Source organism: Ranitomeya imitator, chromosome 5, assembly GCF_032444005.1.
Source record: "Ranitomeya imitator isolate aRanImi1 chromosome 5, aRanImi1.pri, whole genome shotgun sequence".
Classification (NCBI taxonomy): domain Eukaryota; kingdom Metazoa; phylum Chordata; class Amphibia; order Anura; family Dendrobatidae; genus Ranitomeya; species Ranitomeya imitator.
In genome coordinates, this window is record NC_091286.1 from 212,791,069 (window position 1) to 212,809,092 (window position 18,024).

Genomic DNA, 18,024 nt, shown 5'->3' on the forward strand with positions numbered 1-18,024 from the left:
TTAAAAAAATGCCAGACTGCACTCTTTCGAGCCTCGGATCCCTTTTCAGGCATTGCAGACTGAGCTTTAACCGGATAGACACGCTGTCCTCCAACAGTTTTTGGCTTTGCCACGCGTTTTGTCCCATCTACGGGCCTGGCAGATGGAACCTGTTACGATGTTGATGCCTGCTGCGGCCCCTCCTCCTCCGCTTCAGAACTACTGCCGCCTGCACCCTGTTCCCCCAATGGCTGCCAATTGGGGTCAACAACTGGGTCATCTATAACCTCCTCTTCTAGCTCGTGCGCAACTTCATCTGTGTCACCGTGTAAGTCGGTGGTAGAGCGTTCGTGATGGAGCAACATAGTCTCATCAGGGTCTGATTCTGGATCAGTACCCTGCGAGGGCAATGTTGTGGTCTGAGTCAAAGAACCAGCATAGTAGTCTGGCTGTGGCTGTGCATCAGTGCACTCCATGTCAGATTCAACTTGTAATGGGCATGGCCTGTTAACTGCTTCACTTTCTAAGCCAGGGACTGTATGTGTAAAGAGCTCCATGGAGTAACCCGTTGTGTCGCCTGCTGCATCCTTCTCTGTTGTTGTTTTTGCTGAAGAGGACAAGGAAGCGACTTGTCCCTGACCGTGAACATCCACTAACGACGCGCTGCTTTTACATTTACCAGTTTCAAAAGAGGAGGCAAAAGAGCTAGAGGCTGAGTTAGCAAGGTAAGCCAAAACTTGCTCTTGCTGCTCCGGCTTTAAAAGCGGTTTTCCTACTCCCAGAAAAGGGAGTGTTCGAGGCCTTGTGTAGCCAGACGACGAACCTGGCTCCACAGCTCCAGGCTTAGGTGCAATATTTTTTTTCCCACGACCACCTGATGCTCCACTACCACTACCATCATTACCAGCTGACAATGAACGCCCACGGCCACGACCTCTTCCACCAGACTTCCTCATTGTTTTAAAAAACGTAACCAAAGTAACGGTATTTGTTGCTGTCAAACAACTTACACGGTGAGCTATAGCTTCAGTATGATTTAGATATCCCTTTACAGGTGGGTGAGACCGCAAGGAAAATCAGGCACAATGTTACACATTCTGTTTTCGGTGGCACCAAATGAGAGAGATGCCACACACGCAGGACTGTCACTCAAGCAGAAATGTCAATATTGATCTCTCACTTTTTTTTTTTATTTGTTCAGGGAGAATTTAGAAACCAAATAAAAAAAAAATAGGCTTTCTATGGCCCACTATTTGAGAGAGAGAGATGGCACACCCAGGAGTCAAGACTGGCACACAAGCGGAAAGGGCACTATTAATCTCCCACTGATTTCTTTTTGATTTTTTCAGGGAGAATTTAGAAACACAATAAAAAAAAAATAGGCTTTCTATGGCCCACTATTTGAGAGAGAGAGATGGCACACCCAGGAGTCAAGACTGGCACACAAGCAGAAAGGGCAATATTAATCTCCCACTGATTTCTTTTTGATTTTTTCAGGGAGAATTTAGAAACACAATAAAAAAAAAATAGGCTTTCTATGGCCCACTATTTGAGAGAGAGAGATGGCACACCCAGGAGTCAAGACTGGCACACAAGCAGAAAGGGCAATATTAATCTCCCACTGATTTCTTTTTTTTTTTCAGAGAGACTTTAGAAACAAAATAAAATAAAATGATTTTTTCAGGAAGAATTTAGAAACCAAATAAAACAAAATGATTTTTTAAGGGAGAATTTAGAAACCAAATAAAAAAAATAGCCTTTCTTTGGCCCAGTGCCCACTATTTGAGAGAGAGATGGCTCACCCAGGAGTCAAGACTGGCACACAAGCAGAAAGGGCAATATTAATCTCCCACTGATTTCTTTTTTATTTTTTTCAGGGAGAATTTAGAAACACAATAAAAAAAAAATAGGCTTTCTATGGCCCACTATTTGAGAGAGAGAGATGGCACACCCAGGAGTCAAGACTGGCACACAAGCAGAAAGGGCAATATTAATCTCCCACTGATTTCTTTTTGATTTTTTCAGGGAGAATTTAGAAACACAATAAAAAAAAAATAGGCTTTCTATGGCCCACTATTTGAGAGAGAGAGATGGCACACCCAGGAGTCAGGAGTGGCACACAAGCAGAAAGGGCAATATTAATCTCCCACTGATTTCTTTTTGATTTTTTGCAGGGAGAATTTAGAAACACAATAAAAAAAAAATAGGCTTTCTATGGCCCACTATTTGAGAGAGAGAGATGGCACACCCAGGAGTCAAGACTGGCACACAAGCAGAAAGGGCAATATTAATCTTCCACTGATTTCTTTTTGATTTTTTCAGGGAGAATTTAGAAACACAATAAAAAAAAAAAATAGGCTTTCTATGGCCCACTATTTGAGAGAGAGAGATGGCACACCCAGGAGTCAGGAGTGTCACACAAGCAGAAAGGGCAATATTAATCTCCCACTGATTTCTTTTTGATTTTTTCAGGGAGAATTTAGAAACACAATAAAAAAAAAATAGGCTTTCTATGGCCCACTATTTGAGAGAGAGAGATGGCACACCCAGGAGTCAAGACTGGCACACAAGCAGAAAGGGCAATATTAATCTCCCACTGATTTCTTTTTGATTTTTTGCAGGGAAAATTTAGAAACACAATAAAAAAAAATAAGTTTTCTATGGCCCAGTGCCCACTATTTGAGAGAGAGAGATGGCACACCCAGGAGTCAAGACTGGCACACAAGCAGAAAGGGCAATATTAATCTCCCACTGATTTCTTTTTTTTTTTCAGAAAGACTTTAGAAACAAAATAAAATAAAATGATTTTTTCAGGAAGAATTTAGAAACCAAATAAAATAAAATGATTTTTTAAGGGAGAATTTAGAAACCAAATAAAAAAAAATAGCCTTTCTATGGCCCAGTGCCCACTATTTGAGAGAGAGATGGCTCACCCAAGAGTCAAGACTGGCACACAAGCAGAAAGGGCAATATTAATCTCCCACTGATTTTTTTTTTCATTTTTTCAGGGAGAATTTAGAAACACAATAAAAAAAAAAATAGGCTTTCTATGGCCCACTATTTGAGAGAGAGAGATGGCACACCCAGGAGTCAGGAGTGGCACACAAGCAGAAAGGGCAATATTAATCTCCCACTGATTTCTTTTTGATTTTTTCAGGGAGAATTTAGAAACACAATTAAAAAAAAATAGGCTTTCTATGGCCCAGTGCCCACTATTTGAAGAGAGAGATGGCACACCCAGGAGTCAGGAGTGGCACACAAGCAGAAAGGGCAATATTAATCTCCCACTGATTTCTTTTTGATTTTTTCAGGGAGAATTTAGAAACACAATAAAAAAAAAATAGGCTTTCTATGGCCCACTAGTTGAGAGAGAGAGATGGCACACCCAGGAGTCAGGAGTGGCACACAAGCAGAAAGGGCAATATTAATCTCCCACTGATTTTTTTTTATCCCACAAAAAAAAAAAAATAACAGGGACTGTCCTACAATTTCTATCTCCCTGCAGTAATATCAGCCAGGTATGGCAGGCAGCAATAAGGAGTGGACTGATGCACAAATTAAATAAAAAGTGTGGACAAACAAACAAGATAGCTGTGCAGAAAGGAAGGAACAACAGGATTTGTGCTTTGAAAAAAGCAGTTGGTTTGCACAGCGGCATACACACAGCAATGCAGCTATCAGGGAGCCTTCTAGGGCAGCCCTATGAGCTACAGTGCTGAGGAAAAAAAATGTAGCTTCCACTGTCCCTGCAAACAAAGGTGGTGTTGGACAGTGAAAATCGCTACAGCACAAGCGGTTTGGTGGTTAATGGACCCTGCCTAACGCTATCCCTGCATCTGACGAAGCGGCAGCAACCTCTCCCTAGGCTCAGATCAGCAGCAGTAAGATGGCGGTCGGCGGGAACGCCCCTTTATAGCCCCTGTGACGCCGCAGACAGCAAGCCAATCACTGCAATGCCCTTCTCTAAGATGGTGGGGACCAGGACCTATGTCATCACGCTGCCCACACTCTGCGTCCACCTTCATTGGCTGAGAAATGGCGCTTTTCGCGTCATTGAAACGCGACTTTGGCGCGAAAGTCGCATACCGCATGGCCGACCCCACACAAGGGTCGGATCGGGTTTCATGAAACCCGACTTTGCCAAAAGTCGGCGACTTTTAAAAATGAACGATCCGTTTCGCTCAACCCTAGTTGCGAGCTCACTTTATTTTGGCCAAAAAATTAAACCAATACCTCATATAATGTATGTGTTTATCATATGCATTAATGTTTTGCACTATATCATATATTTTTTTTGCAGGATGTGGCCAGGCCTCTTTTTGTTGGTTAGGCTTTTTTCTGGGGCGTTTGTCACTGTGTGCTGCATATTATAGTGCTGGGCAGCCCGCCTGTTAATACAGGGACGTCATTAATAGGCTGCATACCAGACAATGTGCATCACACTTACATGTGTGACTGGCCTCCTATGCGAGTTATATCAATGTGCATTTTTTCTACTAGGCAGCCAACCCCTGCAATGTCATGCTGGTGCGGGGGTGGCTGTTTTTATCAAGTAGTTTGCACCTGTGCCTCCCCTTGACTTTATCAGTGGAGGCCTGCTGCATCCTGCTAAGTGTGCATTTGTCATCAGACTGGGTTTTGGGAAGGCCGTATCTCTTGGTATGTATTTTTACCCTACTCCCTCACATCTCATTCAGTCCCACTCTGCAGATGTCACTGCCAACAGGTCACAGGTGAGGATGTTACCTTTAGTAGCCATTCGAATACATTTGTGTTAACTTCTGCGCATGTTATCAGGCCAAAAAAATCACCAGGGTATGTAAACTTTTGATCAGTGTCATTGGAATGTTTTGGGTTGTCATTATGATTTAAAAAGAGAAAACACAGTAGTTTGGCAGTTAATGGCTTCACCCAGTAACCATGAGTGGAGAAAAACTTTTGGTGTTATCATTCATATTCTCTAAAAAAAGACCAAGAAAGCAAAAATTCTGAGGTGTATGTAAACTTTTGAGCACAACTGTAGAAGACAATCCCTAACACAAGTATGAACGGAAACTAAAACATTTTGGGTCTCTGAAAATGGCAACAAAAACAACTAATTTTGATTTTCAAATGTCATAATTTTATTTACTACTGAAATATTTAAAATTAATAATTATATAATTTTTATTATAATTACCTGTAGAACCATGTGGCCAGGTGATTTTTTACTGCACAATGAATGCCATAAAAACAAAGCTTGAAATGCAATGGGGGTTTTGCAGTATTTCACAATTTCATCCCAGTTGGATTTTTTTTGCAGTTCATCAGTAATTTGAAAAAATTAATGTCCAACAATTAACAAGCCATTATACAGTTAAATCAATGGAAACATAAAAAAGTTATGACTCTTGGAAGTAGCGGAAAAAAATAGTTTGTTTCCAAATGGGTCAATGTAATTTTAATGTGCTTTTGGTTTAGTTCTAATTGCAATTACCTTTTCTTTTATTTAAACAGTTTAGAAACTCATCCACATTGTCCCTATGACTGGGTGACTATTTATGATGGGATTCCTCAGTTTTCTCCTGAAATAGCAAGGCTTTGTAATGGCAACAGCACGAACAACACTTTTTACTCATCCTCTAATATTATGAGCATTGAATTCAGAACTGACTCTAGTGTACAAAGAAATGGCTTTTTCGCAGTGTTTTCATCAATATATGGTAAGTATTATAATATACAGAATTTTAATACCTGTCCAGAGGTGCAGAAGTCTCATTGATAGTGTTGAGCGATACCGTCCGATATTTGAAAGTATCGGTATCGGATGGTATCGGCCGATATCCGAAAAATATCGGATATCGCCGTTACCGTTATCCGATGCCAATACAAGTCAATGGGACACAAATATCGGAAGGTATCCTGTAATGGATCCCAGTGTCTGAAGGAGAGGAAACTCTCCTTCAGGCCCTGGGATCCATATTCATGTGTAAAATAAAGAATAAAAATAAAAAATATTGATATACTTACCCTCTGACGCGCCCTGGTCATCACCGCTGCAACCGCCTTGCTTTCGTTCCTAAGAATGAGCGCGTTAAGGACCTTCGATGACGTCGCGGCTTGTGATTGGTCGCGTGAGCGGTCACATGACCGCTCAGCGACCAATCACAAGCTGCGACGACATCGAAGGCGCTTTACGCGCTCATTCTTCGGAACGAAAGCAAGGCGGTTAAAGCGGTGACGACCAGGGCGCGTCAGAGGGTAAGTATATCAATATTTTTTATTTTTATTCTTTATTTTACACATTAATCTTAATCCCGATACTGATTCCCGATATCACAAAAATATCGGAATTCGGTATCGGAATTCCGATACTGCAAATATCGGCCGATACCTGATACTTGCGGTATCGGAATGCTCAACACTACTCATTGACAGTTACAGGAATCATTTGATTGCAGTGATTGCCTCAAAAGGTTTTGTGCAGCAAAATATTAAGTTAAGGGGACCATCATTTCTATCCAGGCCTATTTCATGAGTTTTATTTTTTAAAAATTATGTGGAAGCATGGTTGAAAAGCAATGTCTGGCTTTCATTTGTTCATTTTCATAGAGTTTTTATTTATTATTACTTTTGTTGGATTCAAGTTATTTCTGTGACCATTGTGGGTTTTTCTGTCATTAAATGAGGGGTACCAACAATTTTGATGACGTATGTATCACAATAGAGTAAGCAAGTGAGCTAAACATATCACAAAAGGGTACACACAATAAAAAGTAGCACACATTTTTTCAACTAAATCTAGGTTGAAAATTGCCCAATCACTTGCCCACATATTCATAACTTTCCAGCTCTTGGTATGTTTCAATTTAATCTAAATGTGCTAGAAAACATATAAAATGTTTGAAATATTTCTTTTAATGGATAAAATCTGATAAAATCTACACTAATTCAGATCAGACATAAAGAAGCAAAAAAGTCACAACAAATTATTTTGCTGCAAGTTTTTAACACTTTAGATTTAGTTTGATATACACATTAATTTGCAATCGGTATGATTAAAGGGACTCTGTAACATCTGAAATGTAATTTGAATTAATTAAATAGTTATATAGGTGATTTAACACTATATAAAGTAAATAATTAGATATGAGGCGAAGCCTCAGCCAGCTCACCGATTCGCTTCACAGGTGCATGGAACCCGTCCTGACCCAACATGTCTTCAATCCAATATGTGAACAAAGTTAGTAGTTCCAGCTCCTTTTAAAATTTCCAATTCTTTATTTTTCCATTAAAACTGCATAGTCCTTGTGCAAAGTGGATGTAGTTACAGTGGATACAGAAAAACAAGCAACGCGTTTTGATCTAATATGATCTTTTTCACAGCTTGAACTCACCCTCATCTGTGAATCTTTATATATGGCATTACTCCCCATTTGATTTCTTTGAGCATTTCTCAAACATTTACAGTTAGGGCCAGAAATATTTGGACAGTGACACAAGTTTTGTTATTTTAGCTGTTTACAAAAACATGTTCAGAAATACAATTATATATATAATATGGGCTGAAAGTGCACACTCCCAGCTGCAATATGATAGTTTCCACATCCAAATTGAAGAAAGGGTTTAGGAATCATAGCTCTGTAATGCATAGCGTCCTCTTTTTCAAGGGACCAAAAGTAATTGGACAATGGACTCTAAGGGCTGCAATTAACTCTGAAGGCGTCTCCCTCGTTAACCTGTAATCAATGAAGTAGTTAAAAGGTCAGGGGTGGATTCCAGGTGTGTGGTTTTGCATTTGGAAGCTGTTGCTGTGAGCAGACAACATGCGGTCAAAGGAACTCTCAATTGAGGTGAAGCAGAACATCCTGAGGCTGAAAAAAAAGAAAAAATCCATCAGAGAGATAGCAGACATGCTTGGAGTAGCAAAATCAACAGTTGGGTACATTCTGAGAAAAAAGGAATTGACTGGTGAACTTGGGAACTCAAAAAGGCCTGGACGTCCACGGATGACAACAGTGGTGGATGATCGCTGCATACTTAATTTGGTGAAGAAGAACCCGTTCACAACATCAACTGAAGTCCAGAACACTCTCAGTGAAGTAGGTGTATCTGTCTCTAAGTCAACAGTAAAGAGAAAACTCCATGACAGTAAATACAAAGGGTTCACATCTAAATGCAAACCATTCATCAATAACAAAAATAGACAGCCCAGAGTTAAATTTGCAGAAAAACACCTCAAGAAGCCAGCTCAGTTCTGGAAAAGTATTCTATGGACAGATGAGACAAAGATCAACCTGTACCAGAATGATGGGGAGAAAAAAGTTTGGAGAAGAAAGGGAACGGCACATGATCCAAGGCACACCACATCCTCTGTAAAACATGGTGGAGCCAACGTGATGGCATGGGCATGCATGGCTTTCAATGGCACTGGGTCACTTGTGTTTATTGATGACATAAGAGCAGACAAGAATAGCCGGATGAATTCTGAAGTGTACCGGGATATACTTTCAGCCCAGATTCAGTCAAATGCTGCAAAGTTGATTGGACGGCGCTTCATAGTACAGATGGACAATGACCCCAAGCATACAGCCAAAGCTACCCAGGAGTTCATGAGTGCCAAAAAGTGGAACATTCTGCAATGGCCAAGTCAATCTCCAGATCTAAACCCAATTGAGCATGCATTTCACTTGCTCAAATCCAGACTTAAGACGGAAAGACCCACAAACAAGCAAGACCTGAAGGCTGCGGCTGTAAAGGCCTGGCAAAGCATTAAGAAGGAGGAAACCCAGCGTTTGGTGATGTCCATGGGTTCCAGACTTAAGGCAGTGATTGCCTCCAAAGGATTTGCAACAAAATATTGAAAATAAAAATATTTTGTTTGGGTTATGTTTATTTGTCCGATTACTTTTGACCTCCTAAAATGTGGAGTGTTTGTAAAGAAATGTGTACAATTCCTACATTTTCTATCAGATATTTTTGTTCAACCCTTCAAATTAAACGTTACAATCTGCACTTGAATTCTGTTGTAGAGGTTTCATTTCAAATCCAATGTGGTGGCATGCAGAGCCCAACTCGCGAAAATTGTGTCACTGTCCAAATATTTCTGGCCCTAACTGTATACTGCACAATATTAAAAAAAAAATCCTACTCTGTGACATACTGAAGAAAGGAGGAGCACAAAACTGATTGCTCCTCCCTTCTAAAGCTGCTTGCTACACTTCTGAGTGATGATGAAAAGGGGAACCGCCCCATACTGTGTGCACGCCATTGACTCCTGCATAGTTAATGTGCTTGCACAGCACCGCAGTTATGTTTCAAGCAGTGCTTGCTTTAGCTAAGTGAGCGCTATCAATCAGAGTCATAGAACTGCTCAGTGTGCAAATTGATGGAAGCACAATGGTTTATGAACCATGCAACAAAACCAACCATTTGCATATGTGAAATGTATAGCGAAAAGTACACTGCAATGTGTAGTGTTAAATCCAATATGTGAACAAAGTTAGTAGTTCCAGCTCCTTTAAAAATTTCCAATTCTTTATTTTTCCATTAAAACGGCATAGTCCTTGTGCAAAGTGGATGTAGTTACAGTGGATACAGAAAAACAAGCAACGTGTTTTGATCTAATATGATCTTTTTCACAGCTTGAACTCACCCTCATCTGTGAGTCTTTATATATGGTATTACTTCTGTTCTTACATAGTTAATTAGTCCACCTGGTAATGAACACACACACACAAAAAAAAACAATGCCCCCATTTGATTTCTTTGGGCATTTGTCAAACATTTATACTGCACAATATTATATATATATATGTACAACACAGTACAAAAACATAGCAATAAAAATTTTACAAATAGTGATACAACAGCTCATTTTTCCTATTCAGGCCTTTTGGATGTCTCGTATGCAAATTGTAAATCCAATAGGCTTCGTTAGTCAGAAGACGTCTTTTTGTGTCTCCTCCGCGCAATGGTTTTTTTACCTGTTCTATTCCTTGAACCTTCATTGCGGACAAATTTCCTGCATGAAATGTAATAAAATGTTTGGCTACCATTGAAATATTTCTATTACTATTACTACCTTCCAAGGTGTCACTTATTGTTAGGAGTCGAGTTTCCTCTGCTGCACAGGGGGAATCTCGATCCGTCTCCACTGCGGTCTCCCATTCTCCTCCAGCCGCAGTGGAGCCTGCTCAGCAGGGACGTCGATCCCAGCGTCTCGCTCAGTCTGACTCTGTGAGAAGAGTTACTGCTGCTTCTCCAGCTTCTGCCTGTAAAGCCTATACTGGTCAGCAGCGAGTGGACTTCTCTGGGACTAAGTCTTTGTCTGCGCACACTGAGCATGCCCAGGGCAAGATCTCTTGTTGGAGATCGAGGGTCATGTGCTCAGACTCTGCAGCGCATTCTATTGGTCCTCTTGGCAGGTCTTGGAAGGGCAAAGTTTCTGTGGCCGCTTCCTGTCCTGCGACTATATAAACTGCGCATGACCGCACGGCCATGCGCTAGTGTACAATTTAATACGTGTGTTTGTTGTGAGTGCAAGTCGTTCTTTAAATACCCCTACCCTATTGTATGATTGTTCGCGTATGGAGTATGGCTGCTATCTAGCGCCCGACTTATCACTCAACGTGTCACACATGTGTCAGCGTCTACTGCTGTGACCGCCAGTGCGGCGCCACGCGCCAGTGTGCGCTTCCTGACCCACATCTGGGTGCTTAGTGGTGCCTGCCAGCACGGCACAGTTCGCACTTCGGTGCCTTATTTATATTATTCCTTTCACACCCAGTAGCGGTGTAGTGCCAGCAAGGGTCTAATCGGACTACAATCCCTGTTGGGGTTTAGTTCGCTGACCACTTGCTCGCGCTCTATGTGCGGTACCGCGGTCCTGTGACGCAACAGGATCGCTTTCTTCACGCTGGGTGAGGTTTAACCCACGCGTGTATTCTTTTGAATACCGCCATATTGTCTGTCATTTCCTAGCAGCAGGTTTCACCTGCACGGTGGACCCCGGACTGCGAACGCATCTATATCATCTCTCTTGGTGCGTTCCACCAGTCCTAACATTACACTAGCGCCAGGGTCTGGCTAGTGATGACAGACAAACAGCAATCTCTGCGGCATATCCAGCAGCTGGATGGTAAGTTGGCGGCTCTCGAGAGCGCGACCTCAGCTGTGAATGTTACTGCAGTAGCTGTACAGGCTGCCAGCGTGGCTGCAGCTACTATGTCCATTGCCACCCCTGTTCCGACATTATCTCGCCTCCCGCTGCCAGAAAAATTTTCTGGTGATAGCAAGTTTTGTAGGGGATTTGTGAGTCAGTGCTCTATTTACCTCGAGCTCCTGGCTACACGTTTTCCCACAGAGCGGGCTAAGGTGGGATTTATTCTGTCTCTATTGTCGGACAGGGCGTTGGAATGGGCTACGCCGCTGTGGGAGCGTGGCGATCATGTGGTGCAGAGTGCTCCGCTGTTCCTGAGCGCTCTGAAACAGGTCTTTTTAGGACCTCAAGTCACCCATGATACTGCGCTCCAATTGCTGGCATTAACTCAGGGTGAGTCCTTGGTCAGTCATTTTGCCGTCCAATTCCGCACCTTAGCATCTGAGCTGGATTGGTCGGATAAAGCTCTTATCCCCATATTTTGGAGGGGCTTGGCTGACCACGTAAAGGACGCTCTGGCCACTAGGGAGATTCCTGCCACACTGGAGGAGTTAATAACTGTCTCCACTCGAATTGACCTCCGTTTTAACGAGCGGAGGTTAGAGCGAGCCCAGTGTAGGCAGAGGTTTCGGCTGGCTCCTACTTTCGCCAAACCTCTGGAATTTCCGGTCCTGGTTCCTGAGTCACATGAGGCCAGGGAAGTGTCACAAGCAGGATCTAAGTCCCGGACCGCTTGTGCACTCAGGGTCTGTCATGTTTGCCAGCAGTCAGGACATCTAGCCACCAGATGTCCTCAGCGGTCGAGGAAACGTCAGCGTCTAGTGGTAGTAGGTGGAGGTACACTAGACACGGCGACGTTTGCCTCTAAGTTGTCCTTTAAGGGGACAATTACTATTGGCTCATTCTCCCACTCGGTAGAGCTCTGCGTGGATTCTGGGGCGGAGGGCAATTTTATGTCTTCTGCCTTTGCCCAACGTCACGCAATACCCCTGGTTATGCTTGCTCAACCAGTAACGGTGCAAGTGGTGAATGGGTCGACATTGCCCTCACAGATAACACACCAGACCATCCCTTTTACTCTGTCCATGTCGCCATCTCATCAGGAGATAATTTCTCTGCTCGTCATTCCGGAAGGAATTGATGAGGTCCTGTTGGGAATATCTTGGCTACGGTACCACTCTCCTCACATCGAGTGGTCCTCAGGCAGAATTCTGGGTTGGGGTGAATCTTGTGGGGGTAGGTGTCAGAGGGAGTGCGTTCAGGTTGCTACTACTGAGGTACCCGCAGATCTATCCTCTCTCCCCAAGCAGTATTGGTCTTATGCAGACGTGTTCTCCAAAAAGGCGGCGGAGGTCCTTCCGCCTCATCGCCCCTATGACTGTCCTATTGATCTCTTGCCTGGTGCTGAGCCTCCCCGGGGTCGAGTTTATCCGCTATCTCTCCCGGAGACGGAGGCAATGTCACAGTACATCCGGGAAAATCTGGCAAGAGGATTCATTAGGAAGTCAATGTCACCTGCTGGGGCAGGGTTCTTCTTCGTGCAGAAGAAGAATGGGGAATTGCGCCCATGCATAGACTACAGGGGTCTTAACGCCATCACCGTTAAGAATAAGTATCCTTTGCCCTTGATATCTGAGTTACTCGATAGACTTCGGGGAGCAAGGGTATTTACTAAATTAGATTTGCGGGGTGCTTACAACCTGATTCGCATCCGTGAGGGGGACGAATGGAAGACGGCCTTTAACACCAGGGATGGGCACTATGAATATCTGGTGATGCCCTTCGGGCTCTGTAATGCCCCAGCCGTTTTCCAAGACTTTGTGAACGATATCTTCCGGGATATGCTTTCCACCTCGGTCGTAGTCTATCTGGATGATATTCTTATCTACTCTCCAGATATTGACTCCCACCGGAGAGATGTTTGCAAAGTCTTCGACCTCCTACGGGCAAACTCCCTCTATGCCAAGTTGGAGAAGTGTATGTTTGAGCAGGAGTCTTTACCTTTCCTGGGCTACATCATCTCGGCCCAGGGATTGGCTATGGATCCTGCCAAACTACAGGCAGTGATGGACTGGCAGGAACCCCATTCTCTGAAAGCGGTGCAGCGCTTTATGGGGTTCATAAATTACTATCGTCAGTTCATCCCCCACTTCTCAACCCTGGTAGCTCCCTTGGTATCCCTCACCAAGAAGGGAGCGAATCCTAAATCGTGGTCCGAAGAGGTCTCCAAGGCCTTCACTTCTATTAAGTCCCATTTTGCTAGCGCTCCCATCTTACGTCGTCCCGATGTGGATAAGCCATTCCTAATGGAGGTGGATGCCTCTTCCGTTGGTGCAGGAGCAGTCCTCTATCAAAAGGATGCTCAAGGTCGGAAGCATCCATGCTTCTTCTTCTCAAAAACCTTCTAACCAGCGGAGAGAAATTACTCCATCGGGGATAGGGAGTTGCTGGCAATGAAGTTGGCCTTTTCGGAATGGAGACATCTCTTGGAGGGTGCTCGGCTCCCATTCCAAGTCTTCACGGACCACAAGAATTTGGTCTATTTACAGACAGCCCAGCGGCTGAATTCTCGTCAGGCCAGATGGTCCTTGTTTTTCTCCCGGTTCCACTTCACTCTACATTATCTCGCCGGGGAGAAGAACATCCATGCTGACGCTCTCTCTCGCTCCCTGGTGTCAACTGTGGAGGAGGAGGACGAGCCTCGGCTCATTGTCCCTTCAGAGAGTCTGAGAACCGTAGCTCCGGTTTCGCTTGAGTCTGTGCCTCCAGGCAAGACTTTTGTCCCCATCAATTTGCGTCCGGAGGTTCTCTCGTGGGCTCATTCGTCCAGAGTGGGTGGACACTTTGGGGCAAAGAGGACATCTGAGTTGTTGGCGAGAATGTATTGGTGGCCACATATGGTTCGTGACGTTGGAGACTACGTTCGGGCATGTGTCTCTTGTGCCAAAAATATGTCTCTCTGTCAACGGCCAGCTGGGTTGTTATACCCTCTGCCGGTGGCAGACAGGCCCTGGGAGATGGTCGGGATGGACTTTGTGGTGGGTTTGCCCAAGTCACGTGGCTGTACTGTCATTTGGGTTATCACCGACCATTTTTCTAAAATGGTGCATTTGGTGCCGCTTCCCCGGTTACCTTCTGCACGGGCCTTGGCAGCATTGTTTGTTAAACACATCTTCCGTCTTCACAGTATGCCAGACAAAATTGTCAGTGACCGGGGTCCCCAGTTTGCGTCTCGGTTCTGGAGAGAGCTTTGTCGTCTTCTCAGTATCGAGTTGAATCTCTCTTCGGCATACCATCCCGAGACTTATGGGTTGGTGGAGAGAGCCAACCAGACCTTGGTCACATATCTGCGACATTTTGTCTCTGCTAAACAAGATGACTGGGCATCTTTGCTACCGTGGGCGGAGTTTGCTCTTAACAATGCTGTAGCTGACTCCACTGGACAGACCCCATTCCTCCTTAACTATGGTCAGTATCCGCGGGTACCTGTGCCCATGCCCGTGTCTTCCGCCGATTCCAGGGTGGCAGACTGGGCTGTGAAGGCACGGGACATTTGGGATCACACTCAGGATGCCATTCGGGCTTCCAAGGAAAGAATGAGGTCCTCCGCCGATGTTCATCTGCGCCCCGCTCCGACCTTTGCTCCTGGCGACTTGGTGTGGCTCTCCGCCCGTAACATCAGGCTGCGAGTTGAGTCCACTAAGTTTGCGCCTCGCTACTTGGGTCCCTTCAAGGTTCTCGAACAGGTTAATCCTGTGGTCTACCGCCTGGCTCTTCCTCCACGCTTGGGTATCACCGACACCTTTCATGTGTCCCTCTTGAAACCCGTATACATGTCCCGGTTTTCCGAGTCATCTGCCGGGACATCGGGTTCGTCTACGGACGATTACGAGGTGAACGCTATTTTGGGGTGTAAGGTGGTACGCGGCAAAAAGTTCTATCTGGTGGATTGGAAGGGTTATGGTCCAGAGAACAGGTCATGGGAGCCTGCTGAAAACATTCGGGCCCCACAGCTCATTGCTGCCTTCGAACGTAGCGAGGCCCAAGGAGGGGGGGCCCTAGGAGGGGGGGTAATGTTAGGAGTCGAGATTCCTCTGCTGCACAGGGGGAATCTCGATCCGTCTCCGCTGCGGTCTCCCATTCTCCTCCAGCCGCAGTGGAGCCTGCTCAGCAGGGATGTCGATCCCAGCGTCTCGCTCAGTCTGACTCTGTGAGAAGAGTTACTGCTGCTTCTCCAGCTTCTGCCTGTAAAGCCTATACTGGTCAGCAGCGAGTGGACTTCTCTGGGACTAAGTCCTTGTCTGCGCACACTGAGCATGCCCAGGGCAAGATCTCCCGTTGGAGATCGAGGGTCATGTGCTCAGACTCTGCAGCGCATTCTATTGGTCCTCTTGGCAGGTCTTGGAAGGGCAAAGTTTCTGTGGCCGCTTCCTGTCCTGCAACTATATAAACTGCGCATGACCGCACGGCCATGCGCTAGTGTACAATTTAATATGTGTGTTTGTTGTGAGTGCAAGTCGTTCTTTAAATACCCCTACCCTATTGTATTATTGTTCGCGTATGGAGTATGGCTGCTATCTAGCGCCCGACTTATCACTCAACGTGTCACACACGTGTCAGCGTCTACTGCTGTGACCGCCAGTGCAGTGCCACGCGCCAGTGTGCGCTTCCTGACCCACGTCTGGGTGCTTAGTGGTGTCTGCCAGCACCGCACAGTTTGCACTTCGGTGCTCTAACTATCAGTTACCTGATAGTTACACCCAGTTACGGTGTTGTGCACAAGTAGTCTGAACGGACTTCAACCCTTAGTCTTGGGATTGAGTTAGCTGACTCCTTGCTTGCACTCTTTAGTGCGGTATTGCGGACCTGTGGCTTTACAGGGTTCGCTTCCACCGCCATATAGCACTGCCATTTACTAGCAGCAGGTTTTCACCTGCACGGAGGACCCGGGACTGCAAACGCACCTATTAATATTTCATCTTATACTTGGTGTGTTCTGCCAGTCCTAACACTTAGTGAATCTCCTCTCTTAAGTGCAATCCTACTCTGTGACATACTGAAGAAAGGAGGAGCACAAAACTGATTGCTCCTCCCTTCTAAAGCTGCTTGCTACACTTCTGAGTGATGATGAAAAGGGGAACCGCCCCATACTGTGTGCACTTCCTGACCCACGTCTGGGTGCTTAGTGGTGCCTGCCAGCACGGCACAGTTCGCACTTCGGTGCCTTAATTATATTATTCCTTTCACACCCAGTAGCGGTGTAGTGCCAGCAAGGGTCTAATCGGACTACAATCCCTGTTGGGGTTTAGTTCGCTGACCACTTGCTCGCGCTCTATGTGCGGTACCGCGGTCCTGTGACGCAACAGGATCGCTTTCTTCACGCTGGGTGAGGTTTAACCCACGCGTGTATTCTTTTGAATACCGCCATATTGTCTGTCATTTCCTAGCAGCAGGTTTCACCTGCACGGTGGACCCCGGACTGCGAACGCATCTATATCATCTCTCTTGGTGCGTTCCGCCAGTCCTAACACTTATATGTTCAGATATGCGCGTTTTCAATTTTCTAGTGGTGCAGCCTATGTAAGTCAAATTGCACAATTCACAATCTATTTTATATACAACATTAGTAGTGTGGCAATTTATAAATTGTCTTATATCATAAACTGTGCCATTTGAGTTATCAGAAAAGGTTTTACCTATATGTGCATGTTCACACGTGCTGCATGATGTTTTGCCACACCTATAGAAACCCTTTGTTTCCAGCCATGTAGTAGATTTAGTGTCAGAACAAAACAAACCTGGGGAGACTAAGTTCCCCACAGTAGGAGCCCTCCTTGAAACAACATTTATACCTTCCTCTAATATATTCAACAACGTGGTGTCTTCATATAAGATCAGTAAACGTTTATTAATTATTTGTTTTATTTCATTAAACTGCGGGCTACACTGTAGTCAAATGGTTTCTTATTATGTCTATTCCTTAAATTATGTTTTTTTGGTGCTAACATTGCTTCTCTTTCTTTTTCACTGCCCTTTTCAGAGTCCATTTAGGGTATTTTCTTGCTAATAATTTATTCTCTAATTCTCTGAATTCTCTGTTTCTGTCCTCTATTCTACTGCAGTTTCTTTTTAATCTCGTATATTCCCCTACAGGTATTGATTTAATTGTATGTTTAGGGTGGCTGCTGGTAGCATGTAGGACCGTGTTCCCACTGATAGGTTTCTTGTGTGTTTTACTAACAATGGCTTGTCCCTGCTTCCCCACCAATTCCAAATCCAACAAAGGAAATCTGTTCACTATCTATGTGTGAATTGCAGGTTAAATCCATTATCATTCATGTACCCAACAAAGTTCGGTATGGCAAATACATCTCCCCCCCATATAATGAGCAGGTCATCAATGTATCTGCCGTACCAAACAATATCACCCGAATGAGGATTATTTTCAGAGTAAATAAATTTGCTTTCCCAAAAAGCCATGGTGAGATTGGCTAAAGATTGGGAGTATTTCGCTCCCATAGGGACGCCTCTTTTTTGCAAGAATATGTCACCATCAAAAGAGAAGACATTATGGGTCAACAAAAAGAAAACCACTTGATACAAAAAAAATTTTAAATCTTCCGAATAATCACTATATTTTTCCACGTGAAATTCCAACGCCTTCATGGTCAGTTCATGTGGAATACAAGTATATAAGGAGATGACATCACAGCAAACCCATATATAATGACCTTGCCATTTTTTGGGGAAAAGGTTTTTAAAATTTCCCTTGAGTCTTTGATATATCCTGGGAGCCTCCGTACCAATGGCTGTAACAATGTATCCACCCACTCACGTAAGTGCTCATTCATGGATCCCATACCAGACACTATCGGTCTCATGGGGGGATGCCGCTACCTTTATGC

The 18,024-nt window shown here is 44.4% G+C and overlaps 1 protein-coding gene across 17 annotated transcripts in view; it reads left to right on the forward strand.

Annotated features, from left to right (window-relative positions):
- LOC138681740 (scavenger receptor cysteine-rich domain-containing protein DMBT1-like) overlaps positions 1–18,024 on the forward strand; it is a 491,932-nt gene that overhangs the window by 372,783 nt on the left and 101,125 nt on the right. For all 17 annotated transcript variants that reach the window (XM_069769545.1, XM_069725880.1, XM_069769547.1 and 14 more), the window contains one exon: positions 5,476–5,681. In XM_069769545.1, coding sequence (XP_069625646.1) covers positions 5,476–5,681 — 206 coding nt within the window. The remainder of the gene's footprint in view (positions 1–5,475; positions 5,682–18,024) is intronic.